This window comes from Apteryx rowi, unplaced genomic scaffold (assembly GCF_003343035.1).
Source record: "Apteryx rowi isolate R43461 unplaced genomic scaffold, aptRow1 scaffold_475, whole genome shotgun sequence".
Lineage (NCBI taxonomy): Eukaryota > Metazoa > Chordata > Aves > Apterygiformes > Apterygidae > Apteryx > Apteryx rowi.
The window spans coordinates 348,210-370,983 of record NW_020450733.1 but is presented as its reverse complement, the minus strand read 5'-3'; the positions used below and the strand labels follow the sequence as shown (position 1 = coordinate 370,983).

At 60.3% G+C, this 22,774-nt stretch overlaps 2 protein-coding genes across 10 annotated transcripts in view; one reads left to right on the top strand and one right to left on the bottom strand.

Moving 5' to 3' along the window:
* LETMD1 (LETM1 domain containing 1) overlaps positions 1-5,694 on the top strand; it is a 6,128-nt gene extending 434 nt beyond the window's left edge. Inside the window, exons 2-9 of the mRNA XM_026078260.1 lie at positions 29-219; positions 391-506; positions 607-689; positions 1,728-1,914; positions 2,272-2,373; positions 2,849-3,001; positions 3,833-3,929; positions 4,420-5,694. Of these exons, the coding sequence (XP_025934045.1) occupies positions 29-219; positions 391-506; positions 607-689; positions 1,728-1,914; positions 2,272-2,373; positions 2,849-3,001; positions 3,833-3,929; positions 4,420-4,490 (1,000 nt within the window). The 3' untranslated portion in view covers positions 4,491-5,694. The remainder of the gene's footprint in view (positions 1-28; positions 220-390; positions 507-606; positions 690-1,727; positions 1,915-2,271; positions 2,374-2,848; positions 3,002-3,832; positions 3,930-4,419) is intronic.
* A 396-nt stretch (positions 5,695-6,090) lies between these two features.
* Positions 6,091-22,358, bottom strand: CSRNP2 (cysteine and serine rich nuclear protein 2). 9 transcript variants are annotated; one of them, XM_026078241.1, is made up of 8 exons: positions 20,026-21,094; positions 19,787-19,938; positions 18,821-19,008; positions 18,032-18,359; positions 13,814-14,060; positions 13,073-13,332; positions 10,974-11,270; positions 6,091-10,624 (listed from the first exon to the last, which is right to left on the bottom strand). In XM_026078241.1, exons 4-8 carry the CDS (start codon positions 18,038-18,040, stop codon positions 9,749-9,751), a joined length of 1,689 nt encoding a protein of 562 aa, XP_025934026.1. In that variant the 5' UTR covers positions 18,041-18,359; positions 18,821-19,008; positions 19,787-19,938; positions 20,026-21,094; the 3' UTR covers positions 6,091-9,748. The 9 variants fall into 9 exon arrangements, with proteins under 9 accessions (XP_025934026.1, XP_025934024.1, XP_025934027.1 ...); XM_026078239.1 differs by having other exon boundaries at positions 18,032-19,008; positions 20,026-20,238; positions 20,618-21,094; XM_026078242.1 differs by having other exon boundaries at positions 18,032-19,008; positions 20,026-20,873; positions 21,003-21,069.
* Positions 22,359-22,774: the final 416 nt, after the last annotated feature.

Below are 22,774 nucleotides of genomic sequence, written 5' to 3'. Positions count from 1 at the left end.
CGCAAAATAACGAAAAATCTTTGCTTAGCTCTAAGGCTGCTGACGGGGGTCTTTTCTTTCATTGCAGGCCCCTGGTGCGCTGCCTCTCCGCCAAAGCGAGCTCGCAGGCCTTTCTCGCTGCCTTTGTGTCAAAAGTTAAGCGCATCAATGGGAGATACGAGAGGTTTCTGGAGAGGACGTTCCCCCGCTTCTACGTGTTGTACACGACTTTCACAAAAGGTGGGTTCGAGAGAGGAGGTTTTCGCTTCTCGAGAGCAAGCTAACAGAGATGATCGTGCTGCTTCCCCTCTTTTTATCTCCCCGAAGGCTAAAAATCACCTTGTCAGCGCTGCTTCTGATCGTTTATTTACCTGCGATGCAGGGGCCTGAATGTCATCTCTGTTTGTGCAGGAATTCAGGCACTGTTTTGGGAAGTAAAAGAAATAAGAAAGATCAAGTTAAAAATGTCCCGTCAGAGACTGAATTCTCATCAGCTTCCCTACAGGGAGATGGAGAGGCTGAGACAGGTGGGGCGCGGCGGGAGAACCCGTCTCTAGCTGTTAATTTTCAGGGAGTTGCATTAACTTGATGTCAAACCCTAATTGTCTGTTTTAATTTCTGAGGCAGTTTCGCAGGGACCTGATCAAGGCCATTCCTATCGGGATTATCGCCATTCCGCCTTTTGCCAACTTCTTGGTCATAGTCCTGATGTGAGTATGAGCTTTATAGAGCCTTTAAATTGCTGACTTTCCCCTACCAGGGCTTTCGTGGGGTAACGACCGGCAGTCACTCAGCGGTAAGCGCAGGGCTTCGGCAGCGGCGCTGATCTTTGGGCTCCTTCCTTTTCTCCTTTCTCAGCTGTCTTTCGCTGCAGAACAGCTGCCTCTGCAGCCTGGCTTTTGGAGCACTTCAGGTAGCATTCGAATTCAGAGAAAACATGTTTCCCAGGCTTGCTTTTTTTTTTCCCTCCCTCTAATTTAGTTCTTTAATTGCTTCTGAATTGAGGAAGTGTAAAAAGAGCGATCTGTTATCTGCAGAGATGCGTTGCCCCCGCTGCGCAGACTAAATGCCATTGCAGTTCTCTGTCAGGATTGTTTTTTTCTTTCTTTCCTTCTTTATATATTCAAGTTCTCCCTTCTGTCCTGTCCTCCACAGAGATCTGGTGTCTTAGATTTTTGTGGGATTGTTTTTAGACCCTAGATTGTTTTTAGGCCGTAGAGTGCGCGTCTGTGGTAAACAGCCCTGCGTGCACGCGGCCGGAGAAGCGGCCTCATTGCACAATTCCTTCCCGGCTGCCTCCCTAGCACCTCGAACGTTCCTCTCCCTCCCTGCTGCCTGTCCTGCCACCCGAGCCAGTCGGGCTGTCCCTGGATTTCGAAATTCTGCTCGCTGGGTTTTACGAGCTGCGAGCTGAGGAGAGCCCCGCTGTGTAAACAGCGGAGGGCAGAGATTCCTGCGTTGTTTCAAGCCTTTCCGTGACCATCAGCCACAGCTGGGAATGTCCGGCTGGGAACGGCTGCCATCCGATTGTCTCGAGTGCACCTTCCCTGAAGGGCACGAGCTCGCCATGCCCTCGGGCTGGAAAGCAAATGTGTGCGACTCAGGCTGGAGGGAGACGAGCTGCCCCGGAGCAGGACGTTGCTGGTGCCTCTTTTCCTCCTCAAAACAAAATCCGATTGCCCCAGCTCGGCTGTGCCTCCTCGCATGCGAGGCTCCTCTCTGAACTCATGTCGCTCCTTCTCTCCAAGGTATTTCTTCCCGAGACAACTCCTGATCCGCTACTTCTGGACCCCGCAGCAACAGGTTGAGTTCCTGGATGCTTACCACGCTATCCGGAGGGAAGCGTATTCGGACGTGGTGAAGAGCTTGGCTCTGGCAGCACGGTCCCTGCCGGAGCCGCGGCTGCGAGAACAGCTGCAGGAGCTCTGCACCAAGGTAAACGCCACCGCCGCCACCCCCCGTCCGTCTCGCCCGCCGCGCCGCTCGGCACGTACAGCAGTGCTGTGGCATCCCGTGGAGACGGGACCCGGCTGCGTGCCGGGCATTGCGGTGGATAGGCTTGATCCGACGTGTCCGCAGGGCTCCCGGAGCTAGCTTTAAGGAGCTTGCGTGCTGCTGGTTGCCTGGTGCAACTGCCCAGCTCCTCAGAGCCTGAGGCTGCCGGAATTAGGCTGCTAATTCCCAGTTCCTTAGCTTGGTTTGAGCTTAGCTTGGATCTAGTGGTGATTAACACCCTCGGGACGAACGGAGGGCTCCGATTGTCAGTGACAGTAAACATTTTGGCGCTCACAGGTGCAGCGAGGTTCCCAACCGCGCGTGGCCGAACTCTGCGCTGTGAGAGGCTTGTTTTCGGGGTCTCCCTTGGGCCTGAACAAGCTCCGTGTGTCTCACGTGGTGAGTGCCGCCTTCCTCCTCCCAGCGGGTCGGAGAACGTGGAGGCGCCCGTTTTAGGTGCCCGTTTGACCGTCCCTTCCGCTGCAGGTCCCCGGTGCGCTGGCTTGGTCAGACCACAGGCCGCGTCTGAGCCTGCCCACGAACCTGAACGTGCCGCAGCCGCCCGTCTCCAGCAGCTCGATTCAGAGCAGAGCTAGTTCCTCCGGGCACCCGCGCTCTGCTCCGCTCACCGGGCCGTGCTGCCGTTTTGGGTGGAATGAGAACTCTCGGGGGCGGCTCGGGGTTTCCGTACGGGCAGGGCGGTTGTCTGAACGATTAAAGAGGAACAAAGTGCAGGACAAGGATGGAACCGGAGATGCTTTGTCTGGTTTAAATTTGTGCCTGCATGGGTTGGACACCCCGCTCACACCTTTGTAGCATCGTGTGGGTTCACCTGAGACTGTGCCCTTGTCCTTGTTTTCCTTCTCTGCCTCAGAAAGCCCTAAGCCACGTCCTGTTCCTGACCCCTCATTTGCCGGCCTTTTTCCTGAGGTATCGCCTGCGGAGCCACGTCTTGGAGATCCGGCACCTGGACCGGGCCATGCTGCGGCTGGGGCTGAGCGAGCTGTCCGAGGAGGAGCTGAAAGCGGTGAGGATGCCGCCTCGCTCGCTTGGCGCCGGGTGCTGTAGCAAGCGCAGGGCTCCCTGCGGGGCTGCGTTGTCCCGGCCCTCGCCGTTGGTCGCAGAGCTGCGAGTGGCGGCTCGCTTCTCTCTAGCGGAAGCTGCGCTGCTGGGTCGGGGCGGGTCACGTTCCTCCGGGCCTGCCGCAAACTGCGGGATTCCCTCCTCCGTGGGGGCGTTATCTGCGCCTGGCACCTCAAACCAGACCTTTCTGCAGAGAGGGAGAGGAACAAGGACTCGCTGTTAAATCGCTGCGAGTGCCCCAGCCTCCCTGGTGAGGGCAGCTCTCCCACGTGCCCTGCTGAAGCCTGTGCATGAATGCTGTGTGTGAAAGCACTTTGTGCTGGGGCCTTTTACAAAATCCTGTTTATCCTGGTGTCTGAGACAGAACCAGACCAGTAAATATCCCTGTTCAGCTGCAGCTAGCTGTCTCGCCAGTAAGTCTCCGAGCAGGGAGAGAGATCACGAAAGAAATAGCAACGAGGAGGCTTGGCAATGTCTCCCTCCAGTTTCTCTGCAGAAGGGCTTGGCACTCGGCACGCAGGGAGCGTGAAGGAGCGCTCAGATTTGGGGGAGCCTGGGGCAAATGGCAGCACCATCCCCCTGCAGGCTGCCTGCCGGGAGCACGCTCTGCTAGGATTATTTCGCGGCGCAGCGTGGAGCGGTTTGATCCGTCCTATTTTATAAGAGGTGACGAGGAAGGATCGCAGCGCGTAACCCTCGACGTTAGGGAGGCCCACGGGACCCGGAGCGGCCGTGCCCGAACGCGTCTGTGCTAATTCTCCGCTGTGGTCCGTAGGCTTGTTACCTCCGCGGCCTGGACTCCACTCACCTCAGCGCGTCCGAGTGCAGAGCGTGGCTGGAGCGGTGGCTGGGGCTCTCCTGCAGGCTGCAAGGTAACGCGGGCCGAGCTGGGCTGGTGGCGCTGAACCGGGCGGTGCCGGGGAGACCTGCTGCAGCCCCGAGGGGAACGGCTCCGAGCGCCCCGTCCCTTGCGGAGGGATGCGTATTTGGGAGCAGGTTTATGCGGGGTGGACGCCGGCTGGGCAGGGGACACCGGCTGGGCAGGGACGTCTGCGCCGCTCGCCTGGGTGCTGCTGTCGCATGAGACCTCGCGGTGGCAGACTTGAGCGCTGCAGCAGGACTAGGGGAAGCAAAACAGGAGCGGGAGGGAAATCAGGTCCCCGGAGCAGAGCAAAGAGCCCCCAGGAGAGCGAGGCCGGCTCCTTTGGGGGGGGATTAGGGGCAAAGAGGGGCCCCACGGCTTCTGATGCAGCTCAGGATGAGCATGTTTGAAGCTGCCTGGTTTGTATCCTGCTGTTTGCGGCCTCTGCTGCGCTCTGCCTCCCTCCTGGTGCTGCTCTGACTCAGCTTTTGTCTTTTCAGCTTCTGAGGCCTCTCTCTTGGCAAACAGCATGGTCTTACTGTCCCTCAACTACGTCAGGGCCAAGGAATGAGAGCAGAGTCCCCGGCTGCGAACTCTCACCTGTGGCATTGCGCGCGGACTCCTGATCCCAGCCCATCTCTGGCGCTTGTTGGCTTTGACGGAGCGGAGATCCTTTTTGCGGTGCGGAACGACAGCCCGGAGTCGGCGAGAAGGGCCCTGCGCTCCCTCGCGTCCGCGCACGCACACGAAAGCACCGCCGCACGGCCGAACGCGGGACTCGCTCCCTTCTCTGCCGGAGGTGAGCCCACCTCACGGCTTTCCCGCTGCCCTGCCCGACCCCTCGGCAGCAGGAATGTGCTCTCGGGGCAGTGGGGCAGGTTGGCGACGCTGCGGGGCTGAGCGCGGGCTCTGCCATCCCTCCATCGCACACAGCTCGCGTGGGGGCGGTGGTGGCTTCGCTGTTACAACTCTTAAGCTGCGTCACTTTAGATACAACCCTTTGCAGGGGAGAACAGGCGTCTCCTCTGCCTTTCCAAGCTTCCCCTTAGTGACTCGTAACAGCAGGCTCGGTTCGGCTCGGGTTTTGCTGCGCTATTCCCCGGCAGGGCTCTCACAGAGGAATTACTTGGTTTGTTTACTCCACTGAGCAGTCTTACACAGAAAAATCTCCCTAAGGGGTTAGGACGGGACCACAAAACCCTGTGCTGCCCCACAGCGACCTTACCTGGCGGCGGGAGGTTCTGTGCTTCTGGGCCTCCCGGAAGCCCCTCTGCTGGCGTCGCCTCCTCGCGCCTGGCTCGTCCTCGCTGCTGGACGGAGGCGCAGGCCGGCAGCAAACCCGCAGCCTGCGCGGGCACCCGGCTCGGGCTGCAGCCTGCCGCTTCCAAGGCTGGTGGGGCTCAGTTCCCCCGTGCCGGAAACGCTGCCACAGACGCAGATTGCGTTAGGAAATGCTGAACTGGTGTCTTCAGTTAAGGACGTGGTCTTTGTTAGTCTCTGAAGTGATTAAAGTTCTGCCTAATTAGAGTTTAGCGCTGCACTAGCCGCTCAGCGTGGAAGGCTTTGGGGGCAAGAGGCTGGCTGGCAGCAGCTCCCTGCACGCTCCCCTGTGTCCAAGGCTGCAAGTTGTATTAAAGGATTAAAAACGCAGCCTTTTGCCACCTAGTCTTACCTAGCACAGTCAATGCATGAGAACTGTCCGTCTGTTGAGTGAATTTGAACCTGCTTTAAGTGTTAAATGTTTTATTAAAGCCAAAAGGAAGTGGATGCCTTGAGTTTGTGTATGCCTCCTGCTCCATGTCTTCCTTGTCCCACCACCAGCTCTTCCACCTGAGGAAGCAGCACACTCACCTGGAAACTTTCCCCTCTCTTGCTTTTTAAGCTGCATTAGGGTATAAACAGAAAAGAAACTAGGAAAAAGAATAGAAATTCATTACCTGTGCTTCAGGCCACTGTTAAAGTCCTCCCTCGCCTCTTGGAGAAGACGGCCCTTCTCCTAACCCAGAGCAAATGCCCGAGGTGCAATCCTAGAGCCCGCGCTCGTGCTGCTGAACAGCTGGAAGTTTCCACGTGCCTTTGCTTTAGTTTTCTTGACTTTGAGATCCTCACCCCAGCGAGAGCGTTTCACCTAGGTGGTTTTTAACGCCCTTTAAAATGAGATCGACTCGCAGTGCAAGTTTGAGCATTTCTTTATTTTTACACTTAAATATTCTCTTTAAATACAGCATTATCACAATGAAAAGAACGGAAAAGGCCAAAAAAAAAAAATGCAGAGGACCTGACAAGCTTTGGATTCACACTGGAAAAAAAGAAAAAAAAAAAAAGCCACCTGTATACAGTGTGTGTGAGAGAGAGACGGGGGAGAGTTAGAAGTAGCAGAGTCACTATTTAAATAGGAAGAGGAGCCAGGCTAGTGCCAGAGTGTTACAACTCGGAAACTAGCAGGTAACGACTGGCTTTCGGACGGGTGATAGCAACACTGCTCCCGGAACAGCTCAGTAGCACCAGAGAGGAGATGATGGGCTGTTTGGTTTATTACACAGCTAATCGCTTAGTAGGAGCCAGTGCAGTACCAGCATTAGTGTGAGTATGTTGAAAAACAAACAAACAAAAAAGGCAGAAATGCACTTTCATTGCACTATTAACAGCATAGTTATCTTTGTAAAAATAGAATAAATCCTATTAGTTCTTTGCTTATTGTGAAAGCACCCATCCTAAACAGCGACTTAGGATTCATTCTGTCGGTTCAGGGCGAGCAGCCCGGCCTCGGCTTCCCCGGAGAGCTGCCGCCCTTGCGGGAGGCGCCTGACCTGGCTTCATTTGTTTCTGTAGTGTCCGAGGGCCGGGACACAAAAATGGGAAGGGAACAGCGAGTTAATTAAAAACGAACGAACAGACAAAAAGAAACCCCAAAGACTTAAACCTATTCAAGTGTCGCCATTTGCTCTGTCGTGACGGCGCAGCGCGGAGTCGCTCCGTTGCCCCCAGCAGCAGCAGCACCCAGCGCCCTTGCTGGCCCAGCGAGCAGCTCCGCAGCCCCAGCGCCCCCGGCTGCGGCAAATCCCGGCTCTCCCGATGGGAAGGGGCACAGCGCCGGCCCCGGAGGTGAGCGGGGAGCCCTGGCTCCTCCTTGGGCCGGTGCCGAACGGCCGATACGGCCTCGTTCCTACTGAACCGTGAGCGCCAATTTGGCCCTTGTGTCCGGGCTGCCGCCGGGCTGCGGAGAGGGACGAGGCTGGGTCGTTAAGGCAGGAAGAAAGGAAACAGGGAAAGAGCAAGCCTGGGTGAGAAGCTCAGGAGGAAAAGCTGCACGGGGCGAGCCGGAACAGGAGCGTTCCCGGCCGGTTAAGGTGCGCTGAGGCCCCGGGCTCGAGCCCGACAGCTGCAGCTCCGAGGGCAGGTGGGAAACGAGCACTTTGGCCTCTGCTCTTCCTCCGTGACCCTCGGGAGCAGGGAACGGTGCCACGGGGGCCTGCAGGGCTCGGCCCCAGCCGGGGGCGGATGGGTGCCGACGCGGGTGGCAAGAGCTGGTTTTGCCACGCGTAAAGGCCCTGTTGTCGCCGCTCGCTGCGGCAGCGAGGGCTGGGACAGCAAAGGGGCTTCCAAATACCTCCCGACAAAGCAACTGGCTCAGATGCCTCCTGGACCGCGGCGAGAGGCCAAAAAACAGAAGCACAAGAAGAGCCTTAAACCAAAACCAAAACCAAAACCCCCAAACCAACCCAGGACAATTAAAGCACTTATTCAGAACAGAGTTTTTTCCCCAATTCTCTTCCCTCGTTCTCCAGGGCTGGGTATGGTGCGACGGGACATCTTCCCTTCGGAGCGGGGGCTCCTGCTAGCAGCTCCGCAGGCCCAAGGCGGCGTTTCCAAGGGAAAAGGGAGGGCGGCTGCCTGGGGTGCTGTATTGGATTTGGATCCTCCGGCGGAGGAAGCTCGTGGGCAGCAGGGAAGGGCTCTCGCAGGAAAAGCTTCACGCAGCACAGAACCTTCTCGGCCCCGCGGAGCGCGGCAGCGGCTCGTCGCGCCCCCCGTCGTCACTTCTCCTTCTCTGTCAAGTGTCGTCAACTGGAGAAACCCGTTCGGCCGGAGCGCAGTCCAAGTCCGTAACCGTGGGGGAGGCAGGCGGACGCTTCCCTTGGGCCAGGGGCCGTTGGTCAGATGGTTCAGGCTGGAGCAAGAGCGGGGTCCGTGCAGCGCGGCGGAGCCGGGCCCGGGGGCAGGACCTTCCCCGGCCCCGCGGAGTGCGTCGCGCTGCCCGACTCGAGGGCGCCGTCCCGGCGGCACCGCGGGGCCGAGCTTAAAACCGTTTGCGAGGGGCAAAGGGGGTTTTGCTCCCCGCGGAAGCGCCGCACCAGTCTCGCCGGGTCCTGCCCCCCCCACCCTGAAATACAGCGCAGAGAAATGCAACTAGGTGCAGCTGGTTTCAGCAAGAGGCGAAGCAGACGTCCGCGCCGCAGCTCTCGAGGATCCAACGGGAACGCCCGGGAGGCCGAAAAGTGCTTTTACTGCCTGGCAGGGGGGCGACACTGCTGTTAAGACAGGAACCGCGGCAGCCTGAAGTCCGCATTTGCCGGGGCCGTCGCTCGAGGCCGGAGCGCGGGGACGCGCCAACCCGCTCGCGGGACGTGGGGCTCTTCGTCACAACCGTATCGTCCACCCGCAGACTGGGCTGCGGCCGCAGTCTCGGCAAGGAAGGGGTCGAATTCTTCAAAACCGGCCTCACGCAGCCGCCCGGTGCTGCGGTTCCAGTACGTCGGATCCTCCCGCGCTCTAGCGTAGATCAAGCCAGGACCGGGTTATTATTAAAAGCAACTAGGTGGTTAAAAAAAAAAAAGAGGAAAAAAAAAAAAGACAGAAAGAAAAAAAAGCTTTCTAGAAGAGTTTGTGGGCCACGTTCTCACCCCTCTTGTGCAATTAAAGGGAGATCGCTAGCGTGTGCGTGCGAAGCTGCAGGCGGCATCGCCATCCGCTGGCTCTCCCAACCCGTCCTTGCCCTCGCCGAGGAGGCGGGAGCCTGCCGGGGCGGCCGGCGGGGCAGAGCCGGAGCGGAGGGGCTGCAGCAGCGCTTGGAGCCGCCGGTTTGCGACACGGCCCGGTAAACATTCAGCACGTTAGAAAAAGTCTTTGTTTGTTAAAACAAAAAAAAACAAAAAAAACCAAGCAAACCGGGAAGGCGAGGGTGCTGCCAGCCCGTCCGCAGAGCCGGCAGGGCAGTGGGAGCGGAGGACGGCGGAGCGCGCCGGGAAAAAAGCTACCGTGAGAAGCAAGAGGTTCCAGGTCAGGGGCGTTTCTGGAGGATGGCGGCATGCGGAGAGCGACCGGGCGATCGCGGATGACAGCTGGGCTGGGGAAAACCGTCCCTCGTGGGCGAGGGAGAGGCGGAACGGAGAGCCGAGGACCGCGCGGACGAGGCGTCCCGGCGGACGCACCCGCAGGAGCGTCGGCAGCTTTGCCTGGGGCGAGAAGCGGGATGGAGACGGAGACACCGCCAGGCGAACGCGGTTGAGAGCCGGTGCTGGAAGCGGGGAGGGATGAGAGCGAGAGGCGGCTTCGCGCTATTGCTTCTAGGAGATGTAATCGCATGGCGCGGTCCCTGGGGAAGAGCTGCCCGGCCGGCCGGCTCCCGCTCCGGTACTTCCAGCCTTAAACACGAGGAGCCGCCTTCACCCGTAGCCTCGAGATTCGTTTAAAATTGTCTGTACAGAGCAGCCCCCGCTCTCCCCCCACCCCCCGCAATTAAATAACCTCGAGCGGCCGGTGCCGCTCCATAAAATATCGTCAATAAATAGAGAGTGGAGCAAGGAGCACCGACGGTCCCAGGGCTGGTCACACGGCCAGGGCGGACCCCAGAGCCCGCTCCTCCGCGGAGGGCAGCTCGCAGGCTCGCTCCGGCGCCGGCTCCGGCTCGGGGCACGGAGAGTTTGTGCAGAAGGGAGGAGCGGCCGCCGCTCGGCGGCTCTCAGGAGACGGAGGAGCCTCCGAGGACAAGGCAGTGACTTTGGCTGCTTCGCCCTTGCCCGGAGCCGCGGCGCGGCTGCAAGTCACCAGCGAGGCCACGGGGACGGAGATGATGCCGAGATCCTTCTCGCTCGCGTACGAGGAGGGCGCCTGCAGCTCCTCCGCGCCGCTCTCGCCCTTCGCTCCCAGCACGGACCTCTGCTCCACTTGGTAGTAGACCACGGGCGCATTGTTCAAGTAGGGCTGGTCGCCCGCCGCCGAGGTCGCCTGCTCCGGGCTGTCCGTGAAGCACAGGACGGATGAGCCCGGGGGGAGCTGGGCTTGGATGAGGATCGGAGCGCTGAGGCCTGGGCACAAGCCCTCGGGCACGGCCAGAGGTTCCTCGAGGATGCAAACGCCCAGGCTCTCCACGCTGGAGCCGTTGCTGGAGTCTTCTTCAGCCTTGAGCCTCTCCAGCTCCTCCGCCGTCTGCAGGTGCATGACGGCCGTCTCGTTCTCCGCCATGAACTCCTGGAAGTCCTGCGTCTCCGAAGACTGCGTGCCCAGCCAGTCGCTGCCGGAGCCGTGAGCGGACTCCTCTTCCGGGGCCTGGGGCCGCGCGCCTTGGCGCTTGTTCTCCAGCTCCAGTTTCATGATGGTGTGGAGGTAGTGAGTCCGCACCCGGATGGGATTGAATTCGATCCGGCCGGCCATGTTCCCGCAGCCGTCCCTGGAGCAGCCGCAGGGGAAGGACATGCGATCCACCTGGCAGGGAGGGAGACGGGAGATGTTGCAGCAGAGGGATGGCAGCACGAGGACCCACGCGCTCATGCCTTCATCAGGAGGAGCATGCACGAGGGGGACATCTGCCCTCTGCGTTTTCTGGACCACCGTGCCCAAGGGTGGCCTCCAGAGAAAGACGAGAGCTGCAGGTCTCTCTCCTCCGATCCCTTCTCAACCCCTTCCTGCAAGCTGGGTGCCAGGAAGACCCCAAGGAGAGTCTGAGCACGCCGGCACCAAAGCTGCGACTAGCCCGGCCAGGAGGATGAGGCTTGATGGAGTCTGGCAGCCGCCAGGCCAAGCTTCAACGCTCTCCGGTGCCGTCCCAACTCACCTGGCATTTGATCCCCGCCTGGCTGCAGGCGCAGGCCTCCGGATCGCAGTACAGGCGACAGTCGCAGCCGCACTCCTCCCGCGACAGGCGGATGGCCCGCAACTCCTGCTTCTCCTCAGCGTCGATGCGGTGGACGCCGGAGGCTCGGAGCAGGGCCCGGCGCCGCTTGGTGGGCAGCGGCTGCAGGAAGAAGTAGTCGTCTACTTCCACGTTCTCCACATCGATGTCGTCGTCCGACACGTCCTCCAGCGTGAGGCCGTCTGCCTCCTCGGACTCGACGGTGCCGTTCTTGGTGAGCTGTGGGGCAGTGGGGCAGAGTTAGCGCCCGCCTGGGCCCCAGCTCTGCCGGGGGGCTGCCCGCCCCCGGCGACGCGGCACGAGAGGGACGATTCAGATGCTGTGGAGGAGAACGTCCCTCCGTCTGTCTCCTGCTTCCCTCAGGGGGCAACGACACCGTCCCCAACCGCCCACCCGCCCTCCGACGCGGCCGCTTTGGAGCCTTCCTTCATCCCCAAGGCCGAGGGGCGAAGACCTCGCTTCGACGAGCGGGGCCGCGAGGCGGCCGAGCCCCGTCGCGTTGCAGAGCCCGCGGGAAGGATCCCACGGGAAGGATCCCGCGGGAAGGACCGCGCTGTCCCCGCCGCGCGACCAGCCTCCAGCCACGCTGGGGCTCACAGCAGTTTACAGGAGAAGGGGTTTGGGAGGGGGGGAAGGAAAAGAGCTCCGAGCAGAGAGTCCCTCTGCTGTCTTCCCTCCGTTACGGCGCCCTGCGAACGGCAAGATAAAAGCAGGTCACCGTTTCCTAAAATACCAGGGCCCCGGGAGAGGAGCGGAGCGGAGCAGCGGCAGCACGGCTACGGGCTGCGGAGCATCCTCGCGGCCCCCAATCGAAACGAGGTTCAAACGCGACAAAGGGTCCGGATCCAGCTCCCACGGAAAAACATATCCGGGTGCGGGAAGGTGCCTTAAGCTCTGTCCCTTCCTCCCCACGCTGCCCCCACGTTCGCACTCCAGGAACGCAAGTCCCTGGCCTGAAGCGGGGCCGCGAGGACACACGGGGAGCCTCTGCCGAGCCGGCTGCTCTGCTCACCAGCCCTCCGGCGCCCATCTCTGCGCTCCCTGTCTCCCACGCCGCCAACCCGGGCGCACCCCAAAACGGAGCCCCTCGGGGTAGCGGCAAGCTACAGCCCAAAGCTCTACGTCAGGAAAAAGGAGGAAAAAAAAACCAAAAAGCAAACAAACCTCCAAAAAACCAACGCTTCAAAAAAAACCACCTAGTTAAATCTCCCAGCGATGAGCCCACCGGCTCTCTGACAGCGGTAGCGCTTTCGCGGACCGCCGGTTCCGCCCTCTCCCTGCTCCCCGGCTCGGCCGGGCCCACCAAAATCCAGCCGCGAGGGCCGCCTCTCGCCCCGGCTCACACGGCTCCGTCGGCAGCAGCGCGAGGAGCCGCTGCGGAGGCCTATATTAAAAAAAAAAAAAAAGCCCAAATCCCAGCAGCGAGGCGGCCGGCTGGATTCGCGTCCCTTTGCCAAGCGGGTTGCCATGACAGCCGCAGCCTGATTAAAGACGAGCTTTGCAGCCGAGCTTTGCAGCCAAGCGCATCCAGGCTGAGCAAAGCCCCGGCTCCAGGCAACGCCCAAGGGCGAACGCCGGGCACCTGGAGTCGGGACCGCTCGGAAAACAGGCAGCGCCACCCCAGAGCTCCCCCCGTCCCCAGACGCAACCTTGCTGCCTCCTCCCAGGCCGGGATCGCAGAGCGACGACCCGGAGGGGTTTCGCCGGAGATCTCCGGTGAGGCAGCCGCGATCGGAGCGGCGCCGCGGGCACTCCGAGCCGGGCGGGCACGGCACGCGGGCAGCGACAAAAAGAGAGAGATTGGGGAAAGAAAAAAAGGAAAAAAAGGAAAAAGGAACGAACAGACTCCAGTAAAGCTGTCCCAGTTGGTGCCCAAAGGCCAGGACTAGATCTCTCTCCTGCTCGGCCTGCGACTAAACTCTGCCCAAGCCTGGGAGGGCGTTTTCCAGCTGCCAGATTTCGCGACCACCCCGCGAAGCGGCTGACGCTGCCCCGGGCCGGCGGCGCCCCCTCGGCGGTACCTTCATCTTTTTGGCGTGGAGCTTCTCTTCCTTGAGGTGCTCCCGGAGGATTTCCCGGTGATTCACCTCCTGCTCCTGAGCGAACTCGCAGAGCGTGTACCTGCGGACGGAGTTGTGGCGCTGCGCCATGCCCAGGGAGCTGCCGCCCTGGCTGGGCACGCTGGTGAAGCCCTGGCGGCGGGCGAAGTAGTACACGGTCACCTGGTCGAAGCGCACGTTCTTCCGGCGCAGCTGCTTCTGCCGCTTCAGGATGGAAGTGGCTGCGGGGAGGGAGGGGAAAAGCCCAAGGGGATACGTTAGGGCGAGAGGACCCCGTCCCAAACTCCCAGCCGAGCCCTCTGGATGCGCCGGCCCCGAGGAGCGGATGGCGTTGCCCCATCCCACCTCCCGCGCCGTCTAGACGCGGCCTGTGAATTCGGGCGCTGTTACAGAGCGCCAACGTCACCCCACTGGGACATCAAAATATTTCGGAAGGAGACCACCGAGAAAAGGGTAGGACCTTGGACGACAGCGAAACGACGAATATCTGAGGTTTCCCTGCCTTCCCAGGGGCTGGCACGACCCGTAGTCACCGGATCGGCGAGCGGGCCTCCGAACGCGACCCCGAGCAGGTTGCAAGGGGACACAGGTGGCGAGGAAAACCGGAGTCACGCGGAGACAAGTCCTCGTGCCTCGTTTTAACCGCAACAGACGCCGCGCGGGCAGGCGAGCGGCGCCCCGGCCCCCCGCTCGGCCACTCACGTATGAAGCCGGCGGAGCTGGGGGGGTTGACGCTGTCGCAGCTGTCCGCGCTGTCGCTGTTGGAGATCTCATCGTCCGAGTTGGAGCCGGGAGAGCCCACGTCCACGTCCTCGAACTTCCTCTTGAGGCTGGCGCTGGCGACCGCATCCATTGGGCTGGGGCTCGCATGGAGAGCCGGAGAGCGGGAAGGAGCGAGCGGTTTGCCGCGAGGTTTCCCGCGCCAGCCCCACGGGGGCTTCCCGGGTACCTGGGGGCACACGGGGAAAGTCGGTGACCCCCCAAGGACCAAGCCTATGCTTGCTTTCTCTTCTCATCCCAGCACCAGGGTCAGGCAGGCTCCGGTGCAGCCAGCTCTCCCATCTCCGGAGCGTTCGCAGCCCAGGAGGAGCCAGCTTTGGAAAGGGCACCAGCCTGGAAGACCCCAAGAGAGGCTGCCCGAGGCACCGGTGACAAATCGTTTTCAACAGCGCTCGACCACAACGCAGCAAGCCTTAACGTCGCATTTAAGAATAAACACGGCAACGTTTGGGGCAGCAGCGAACTGGAAAGGATCCTCCGTCTCGGAACGAGAGATCCAGGAAAGCTCTGTGACCCGCAGGACCTAAGCTAAGGGCTATAACTAAATCCAAGGTAAAATCCAGGTATCCTGAGAGAGCCACTGGAGAACAGTTTTCCTGCAGACCCTTAAGAGAGAAGCCTGGCGAGCAGTTTGCATTATTAATGCTTTAAGAAGTAGGTTGGTTCCTGTCGCTCAACGCAGCACCGAGCAGCCTGCGGAGCCCGGCCTCTCCCTGGCTTTTGCCCGGCAGACGCCGCTCCGGCGGGGCCGGCACGCGCACGCCCGAGTCCCAGAGCCCCCCAACCCCTAGCCAGGAAAGCAGCCTCCCAATCCCAACCGAAGCCAACGAGGAGTCGCGTTTTTTCGGAGGCAGGTTCATCCCCCTGAGAAAAGCCGCGTATTGTTCAATTCGGATGGGAAAAAATCACATTCTTTAAGTCAAACCGGTCGCAAACTCTCAGCGCGCTGCTTAAAGCGATTCGTGAACGGCTCAAGCCGAGCAAAACCCCCCACCGTGGCTTGTGACCCAGCACGGCGCGTGCTTTTTCTTTCCTTTTTTTTGTTTTTGCATCACTAATATTAGCAAGCATCAACCCCCCCAACTCTCGCAGGTCGCCAGCAAAATAACCTTGCCCGCGGGGTCGCCTCTCCAGCTAACTCCCTCGCGAAAAACGTCGAGCTGGAAACCACCTCGGAGCGAGCCAGGAGCATCCGCTGCTGCGGCCCGGCGGCTCCACCCAAACTCCGGGAGCGGAAAGCAAAGGAGCCCCGTAGGATTTTGCCGCGGAAGTTTCAGGCATTTTTCTGCCCCCTCATTAACGTCTGCAAGCTCCAAAAAAAAAGGAAAAAAAAAAAAAAAAGGCCGCTTGCCCACGGGAAGCCTGGAAACGCCGCACGCTAGGTCTGGCGAGCAAGGAAATTTTGGAAGCCCGAGGGAGAAAAGAGGGGAGGGAGATGGCTAACGCTCCCGGCACCGCTCCAAGCGGCGAGAAAGCGGCGCCGTTCCTCTTACGCCCGATGCTTTAAGGACAGGGATCGCCGCGGCAGGGACGGGGATTGCTTTTAGCCGGGCCCGGCCAGCCGGACCGACTGACCTGGGCCATGGGAAGCGCAGCCCGACGCGGAGATCGGCTCCCAAACACGGCAAGCGGGAGCAGGCCGAGTCCCCGCCGGCCGCCGCCGCAGCCTCCCGTCTCCGCTTCGCGTTCCCTCCGGCGCGGTGGCAACGGTTCTCATGGCAACGGAACGAACAGGGGGTTCGAAAAGAAACCCCCGGCGGCGGGACGCGGCTCCCCGGCGGCCCCGCTCCGCTCCCCAAACGAAGCCGGAGCGGCAGGAGCCAGCGCCCGCCCCGGTCCTGGATCTGCTCCGAGGAGCCTCCGGCGTCGGGGGGGGGAGCCGACGGTGCCCCTTCTCCCGCGCGGAGCTGTCCCGAGGGCTCAGGACCCTTCCCGGTCACCTGTTGCTCCGTCTCCCATCTGTCTCCATCCCTTCCCGGAGGGAAGCCCTCCCAAGAGAGGGGACTAGCCAGCGCCGGCCACCGCTCCTTCTCCAAGGCCAGGGTCAGCGGGGCCTTCGGAAGGAGCCCAAAGCCCGGACGCACGAGCCCCGCGTGCTTCCGCACCGACCCCGCGGCCCGGGGGAGCCGGCGGCCCCCAAACGATGCTGCGTTTCGGTGGGGGAGAAACGGGTCGCCTGCTTCTCGTTACGGGCAGGAATGCTAAACATTTTTGGAGCAACCCCGCGGTGCTGGGGGCCCTGGAAGCACCGTACCGACGGATGCGGCCGGCGGGAGCGTCGGGCTACGCAGGGCCCCGAGCGCGGAGGGGGGAGGAAGAGGAAAGCAGCGGGAGGCTGGGGCTGGGAGCAGGTACTGGGGAGCAGCCCCGGGAAGGGGGAGGTGCTCCAGAGGATGAGACAGCAGTAAAGAGACCTGCTGCTAATTCCTCCATGCTAGAAATTCCCGGCCGGAGCCTTCTCCGAGCAGAGATCCTTGTTCCCTGGCCGCTCGATCGCTTCTCGCAGCGGAAGAGCGCCGGCAGCTGCTGCCGCCCAACGCCCGCAGCGGGACGGGGGCTGAAGGCACGGGCTACTTTCATTCATTCATCGGATCGAGTTACTCTTTTTTTTTAAAATATATATTTTTAAATAGAAAACGCACTTGTGGAAATATTCAAGGCGCACACGCGAGCTGCGCGAAGGCCCGGGGAGCTCGGCTGCGGCGGAGCGGACCCGCAGGCAGCGATGGGCTCTGCCGGCACGGGGCCCAGAGCGACCGCGTGCCGAAAGCCCCCGAGAGCCGGCAGCGGGGTCCCTCTCCGGGCACGCAGTGCTTCCCGGAAAAGGGAGACTCTGCCCCTCGCGCTGGGTTTTGCTGCGGCTCTGTGGCGGGATTCGGAGCCTCGCGCAGGGACGGCTCAGTGCCCGGCCCAGCCGAGGGTTTACTGAAGGTTAAATTCCCCCCGCGGCAGCCCCGGGGGACGGGAGCCGCCGGCGTCGCGGGCACCGCGCCGGAGCGGACCTGCTCTCCGACGCTAAGGGATGGTTTCCTCCTTACTACAGCGCTGCTCGTCCAAGGCTCGGGGAGAAGCAGCAAGGCAGCGGGGCAGGACGAGCCCTTCCTCCTCCCTCCTGAACCAAAGGCACAGCCAGAAAAAAAAAAAGAAATAAATCTATTACTGAAGGTGGCAAAAGTCACGGGGGGGTGGGAGGGGGGAAAAAAAGGCACGCAGGTTTTGTTCAATTTTTAAATGGAGATAAAGGCCTCGAGGAGGGAATGTGACTGGAACAGAGAAAGAAAAGAAAAACCTTCCCTCAAACCCCGGGCAGAGGTTTCCATACTGTGCTCCACAGGAAACCGTCACATGACACTAATTCCCCTTCTTTCCGCTATTAAACTGTGCCGAAAGGAGCTAAACTAAAAATATTAATTTTTCCATGTCAGCAGTTGCTGGAATTGCCTTTGGGAGTGGGAGCAGGGAGGGGCTCATCAGAAAGGGAAGGGATGGGATTTGCCTGATCACGGATGCACGGAAAGGCTCCCAAGGCGCTCGCTCCGGAGAGGGATGGTGGAGCCGCGAGGCTCCAAACCCTCGAGGAACCACGGGAAGCACCTTTCTGCCGAATCCTCAGCAAAACCCGACAGCTCCCAGTTCAACGCTCGCGTACCGGCTCGATTAACGAGTCCGGATCGCCCCGCGGCATTAACGCCACTGTCACGCAGCAGAAGAGCCAAGTCCCTGGGTTGCGACTCGGCCAAAATCCAGCGGGTAGCTCCGGCATGGGGCCTGCTGGGCTGATGACCCTTAGTCCACGTCGGACGAGGCTGGTTTAAACCCCGGCTTGTCCACACAAAGGAAGCGACCGAAACAGCAATCCCAGAATTAAGAGGGATTTTATTCCAGGTATTGGGAATAATTAGCGTGCTTCCCAGGTGGAGGTCCTCCGGGCATGCCTACGGAGAGCAGCCCGGGAACAGCTTTCCAGATAGTTTGTGCTGGAGACGACCCCAAGAATCCCTGTCCTCTCTGAACTTCGCCAAGATCTAGATTTCCCACCCAATCTCACACAGACCAAAGGCTCCAAAACCTCACCCAACTGGGTAAAACTCCGAGCTAACCCAACACTTCACAATTTAAAACAGGCTTAATGTTATTTACCTTGCCCATAGGGCCGGGGGAGCCGATTTCAGACTAGCTCCTTGCAAGCTTGGTCCAAAAGCGGCATCGCCTTTAGAAGAGAGCTGGCGGCCCGATCTTGCGAACTTTGCATTTCGGGGAGGCCGTTGCGCGCAGGCTCCGTGGCTAACGCTCCTCACGTACGACAGCACCAACGCACCAGCTTTCGTTAGGGTTTGGGGGGTTCGGTTTAAATAAGTAGCTTACAAAGAGCAAGAGGCCAGAGCTGATCCTGCCCCGCGATGGGTCCCAGGTCGTCTCTGCTGCCAGAGAGGTCAAACACTCGATGCGCTTCCCGTGTTAGCAGCGACTGCATGGAACAACCAGAAATTTCAGCTTTAAAATACGAAGGCAGTTTCTGACCTATATACGTGCGAATAAACCCTGCCTTCACTCAGCAGTGTGATCCGAGCAGAGAGGATGGGGCATCACCTTTTGGAGCGTGCGGAAAGCCTAGGAGGGGTCGGAGGAGCGCAAACGCCCGCCGCCCAGCAATCCCAGCCGGAGCAGAGCTCCCCGGGCCGGCGCTGACGGCGTTTAAAGCCTGGCAGCGAAGCAGCAAAGGCCGATTGTTTTAGCAGATGGAAGAGAAGAGGGTGGGATCGAAACGCGAACAGGAAGAAAATGTACATTGCGGTGGGGGTGGGGGGAAGAGAGGGAAGGAGAAGACGATGGAGGAGGAGAGGGCGAGCAGCGGGAATCCTAATGGAGAACATCCCCCCCCTCCCTGCAAACCAGCACCGGTTATAAACGCAAATGGAGAAAACAGACCGCAGATAACTTTGGCGAGCGCGAGGCACCCTTGCACTCTGCACACCCGGCGGCAGCGGCGGCCCTGCAGCGATTCAAGGGCGACGTGTAGCCTTAGCCCTAACGCCTCCCTAGGGACCGGCCAGCCGGGCAGTTCAGCCCTCCCCGGAGAAGCAGCATCTTACAGCCCTGTTGGGGTTAATAACAGCCTGGATCGTGATATGCAGGAGAAAGCCAGAAAAAAAAAGGGGGGGGGGGAAGAAAAAGAAAAAAATAAAATAAATAAAAGGAGCCCATTTTATTCCGTTGCAGCACTAAACTCGGTTTCTCCCGTTAAGGCGACGTTAAAACGCAAGGCAGAATCGGCAGGTAAAAGGCGCCAGCCTGCAATTCCACGTTCACCCGAGACGAGGAAGGCGGCTCTCGGCTGCTGTCGCAAAGGGGCAGCGTCTCTGCCCCGGGCGAGGGTCTCTGCAAGCCGGACCCACTCGGCCCGCGAGCTCGCTCCTTCCCGGCTCTGCAGCGGGAATAACGGCGCCGGGGATGACACGGCACCATCACTGCAGAGCAACACACCCGCTGATGTAACGTGATGTCAGAGGCCGCACGGAGACAGCAACGGTGCCGGAGGGGGGGGGGGGGGGGGGGAGGCGCAAGCACCTCTTGCTTGGCGCCGAGGGCTCCCCGTAAAACGCCCTGCCTGCTCGGAGCAGCGTGGCTTGGAGCCGAACCTTTCCAAACAGGCAGAGCGAACACGCTTTGCCATTCCCCGGGAAGCGCAGAGCGGCTTCGGCCATCGCCAAATGCGCACGCGCGCGGGTGCCCTGCGTCTCCAAAGCGCCGGTGCGCCCACGTTACGCGGGGCCCCGAGGCAAAGCACTGAACCCGCCAAGGGCCGCAAAACGTCTGCTTATTGCCGGGGAAAACAAGCAGTAACCCCCAATCTCTGCTCGGCGGTTCCTCCAGAGAGCGGAGGAAGCAGCTCACCTCTTCAAGGACACGCTGCGCAACACGGAGCCTGCAAAGCTTCTCCCCGGGGCCGCAGACGGGCTTTGCCCTACGTTCGCTCGTCCCTTACAGGGGTTCGGCACTCTCGAGCCCGAGCCTGGCTGGCCAGAGCGGCGCAAGCAATCCCTCCCCTGTTGCAAAAAAAATTAAGCAAGAAAAGCATTCGCGCTGGAGAATCTGTGCAGAATTAACCCGGGAGCCGGCAAAGAGGTTAATACCAATCTCATCCGGGGGCAGAGCTACCCGTTCAACATCTGAAGCGGGGCACGCCGGTCCCTGTCCAAGATCTTGTCAAATCCCGGAGCCATCCAAGGGCAGCAACGAGGGCAGCCGCAGCAGAAGCTCGCGCAAACAAGCCACCGAAAGCAAATTAAAGAATTTCCACCACGGTGGGACAGTCCCCGACGTACAGCGCAGAAGGGACAGCGACTCTACAAATGTGAAGAGTTCAGCAGTTACAGCTTAGCTTGTTTACAAATTAGTCATCAGAGGCTTTCCCCAAGGATTCAGTTATTGGCCTCTGCAGCCAAAAGATTTATGGATCTTTCATGCTCGGAGTTGTCTCGGTTTCAAAGGATGCCGTGCTCTGATAAAGCCGCGCAGGTCAACACGCCAGAGATCAGAGTTCAGCCTGTGTCATTCCTTAAACCAACAGGACTCGGGCAAGCGACTGGCCTCAGGTTTTACAACAAACCACAGAAGATTCAGGTTCTGCTCTACACCGCTGAGAGCAAATGCAGCTAACGAATAAATCTAGGCTACGGCTCCCACAGCAGAAGCAGCAGCAGCAGTGCTGAAGCCTGCACTTACGCAACGAGCATCGGAATCGGTAGCAACGGGTCCAGGCTGCCCTAGCGCAGACACCCCTGAAATCACATCTCTGTGTACGCTGCAGCTGGGTGGCGCTTCCTACGTGGCTGCCAGACCTCCTAAGGACAGTCGCTACGGGAAATTCTGGCCTTAACGAAACACTCGGGCCCTTTGCCCATCAGCGCGTCACCAGAATCAAGCCACGAAGGCTGGGTCTACCCCACAGTTGCTCAACGGACTATCTTGTTCCAAAGACCTTGAAGATGAGGGCAAAGATATGACAGCAGGGAGAGCGCCACCATGGCTATCTTGCTGGTCCAGCTTCTCACAAGGGTAAGCATGAGGTTGCTGAACTGGAACCCAAATTTCTAGATGCCCTTCTCACCTGGGTTACGAGGGAAAGACTCCATACGCAGGCAGACGTACGCTCCAGGGCTCCCTTTGGACAGCAGCCGTAGCTAAGGAAAGCTGAAGGTAGCAAGGCCCTGGCCAGTGACAGGGAAAACAAGGAGCACCCAAGCTGGGTCAGCTCCATCTGCTCGGAGACCTCAGCTCCTACTGAAACAACCCTGTGGTGAGGAGGGGCAGGGCCATATCAGAGTAACTCCGAGGCCTGGGCATCAGCAGAGACATGCTCCACTGATGGCTAAAGGAGAACGGATGAACAGGCTCCCATCCCTAACCAAGGGCAGGAAGGTCTTCAATGTCCTCCCTCCCAATGGAAACAGCTCCCTTCCTACTCCTTCTCCCTGCTTCAGGAAAGGAGGCTCCTAGCTGGACAGAGCAGAAGTCACTGGGAGCAGCGATGAACTCCTCAGCCCTGACAGCAGGAGATTTAGCTCTAACGATCTTCCTAAACCTCACCTTACTCCTGAACATTTATGACGTGTCCACAGCCCCAGCTTTCTGCGTAGCAATTCCTTCCCCCTCGTCCCTTGTATTTAGAGAGAAACACAGTGAGAACACCAACCTTCTCTTCTCCAGGATGTACCTTCAGCTTAAAACCACCACGACAGTCCTTTGCTCTAGATCTGCTCCAGAACATCACCAATATATCCCCCTCCTCATCATCTGCTCCTTCCTGTAACCACCCTCCCAAGACCCCGAGGTCCCATGATTACCTGGCTTCCCAGCAAGGGGGATGAGGAACTCCATAACGGCCCCATTCAAATCTGGTTGGCCTCCACAGCATAACTACTCCTTAACCCAAACCTTACATCATCTCCGCCCTAGAAGGAACAGCTCCATAGCTGCATCCCTCACCAAGGGAGAAGGAAAAGGCCTGTAACTACCCCGTCCACCACGTTTGCCTGTCCCTTCAGAAAAAAGGAAGACTCCACAAGTGGCCCAGAGCACCCGCAAGGCACAAGAAGAGCAGCCACACGGGATGGATAGCACCCTCCACCCATCTTGCATCTTCCCTGCGAGCGAAAGACAGCACCATCAATCCCCATGCTGACTCGCCAAAAACAAGGCATCCCTAGAAGCACCCTCCCCAGGGCGGTACCTGCCCCAGGGCCAGGAGAAGACAACCCCGAGGCCGTTCCCTCCCCAAGGGGGGGAAAGCAGCGGCTCCGTACCTACCTCACACCCTGGGGAAGGGCGGCCACGTCTGTCCCCCACGTACCCCTATAGCAGAAGGGCAGCCAGCCGCACCGCATCTGCGCCGAAGGCTGCGCCTGCGCCCCAGGCACACGGGGACAACCCCGCACCCCCCGTCCCGCGCCCCCCGAACGCGGAAGGGGCAGCTCCTCGCAGGCCGCAGCCGGGGAGGGGGGGACACCGACGGACGCAGCCCAGCTGCAACGAGGGCCGCGACCCCCTCTGTGCCCCCCAACCCCCACAGCCATGAGAGCACTCCGCACGTCCCCCCCACAACTAGGGCAGAAGGGACAGGCCCACGCCTCACCTACAAGGGCGCCCCACAACCCGCACGGCCCCCAGCTACCAGGGGCCCCCACATCCCCTATAGGCCTCCCAGCTACAGGAGGGGGGAGCCCCAGCCCCCCTACATTTCCTATAGGCCTTATACGAAGAGGGGGGGGGAGCCCTGGCCCCCCCCGGCTACAAAGGCCCCCCTACGTTTCCTATAGGCCTTACGCAAAAAGGGGAGATGGCACCAGCCCCCTCCAGCTATAAGGGCCCCCCACATCCCCT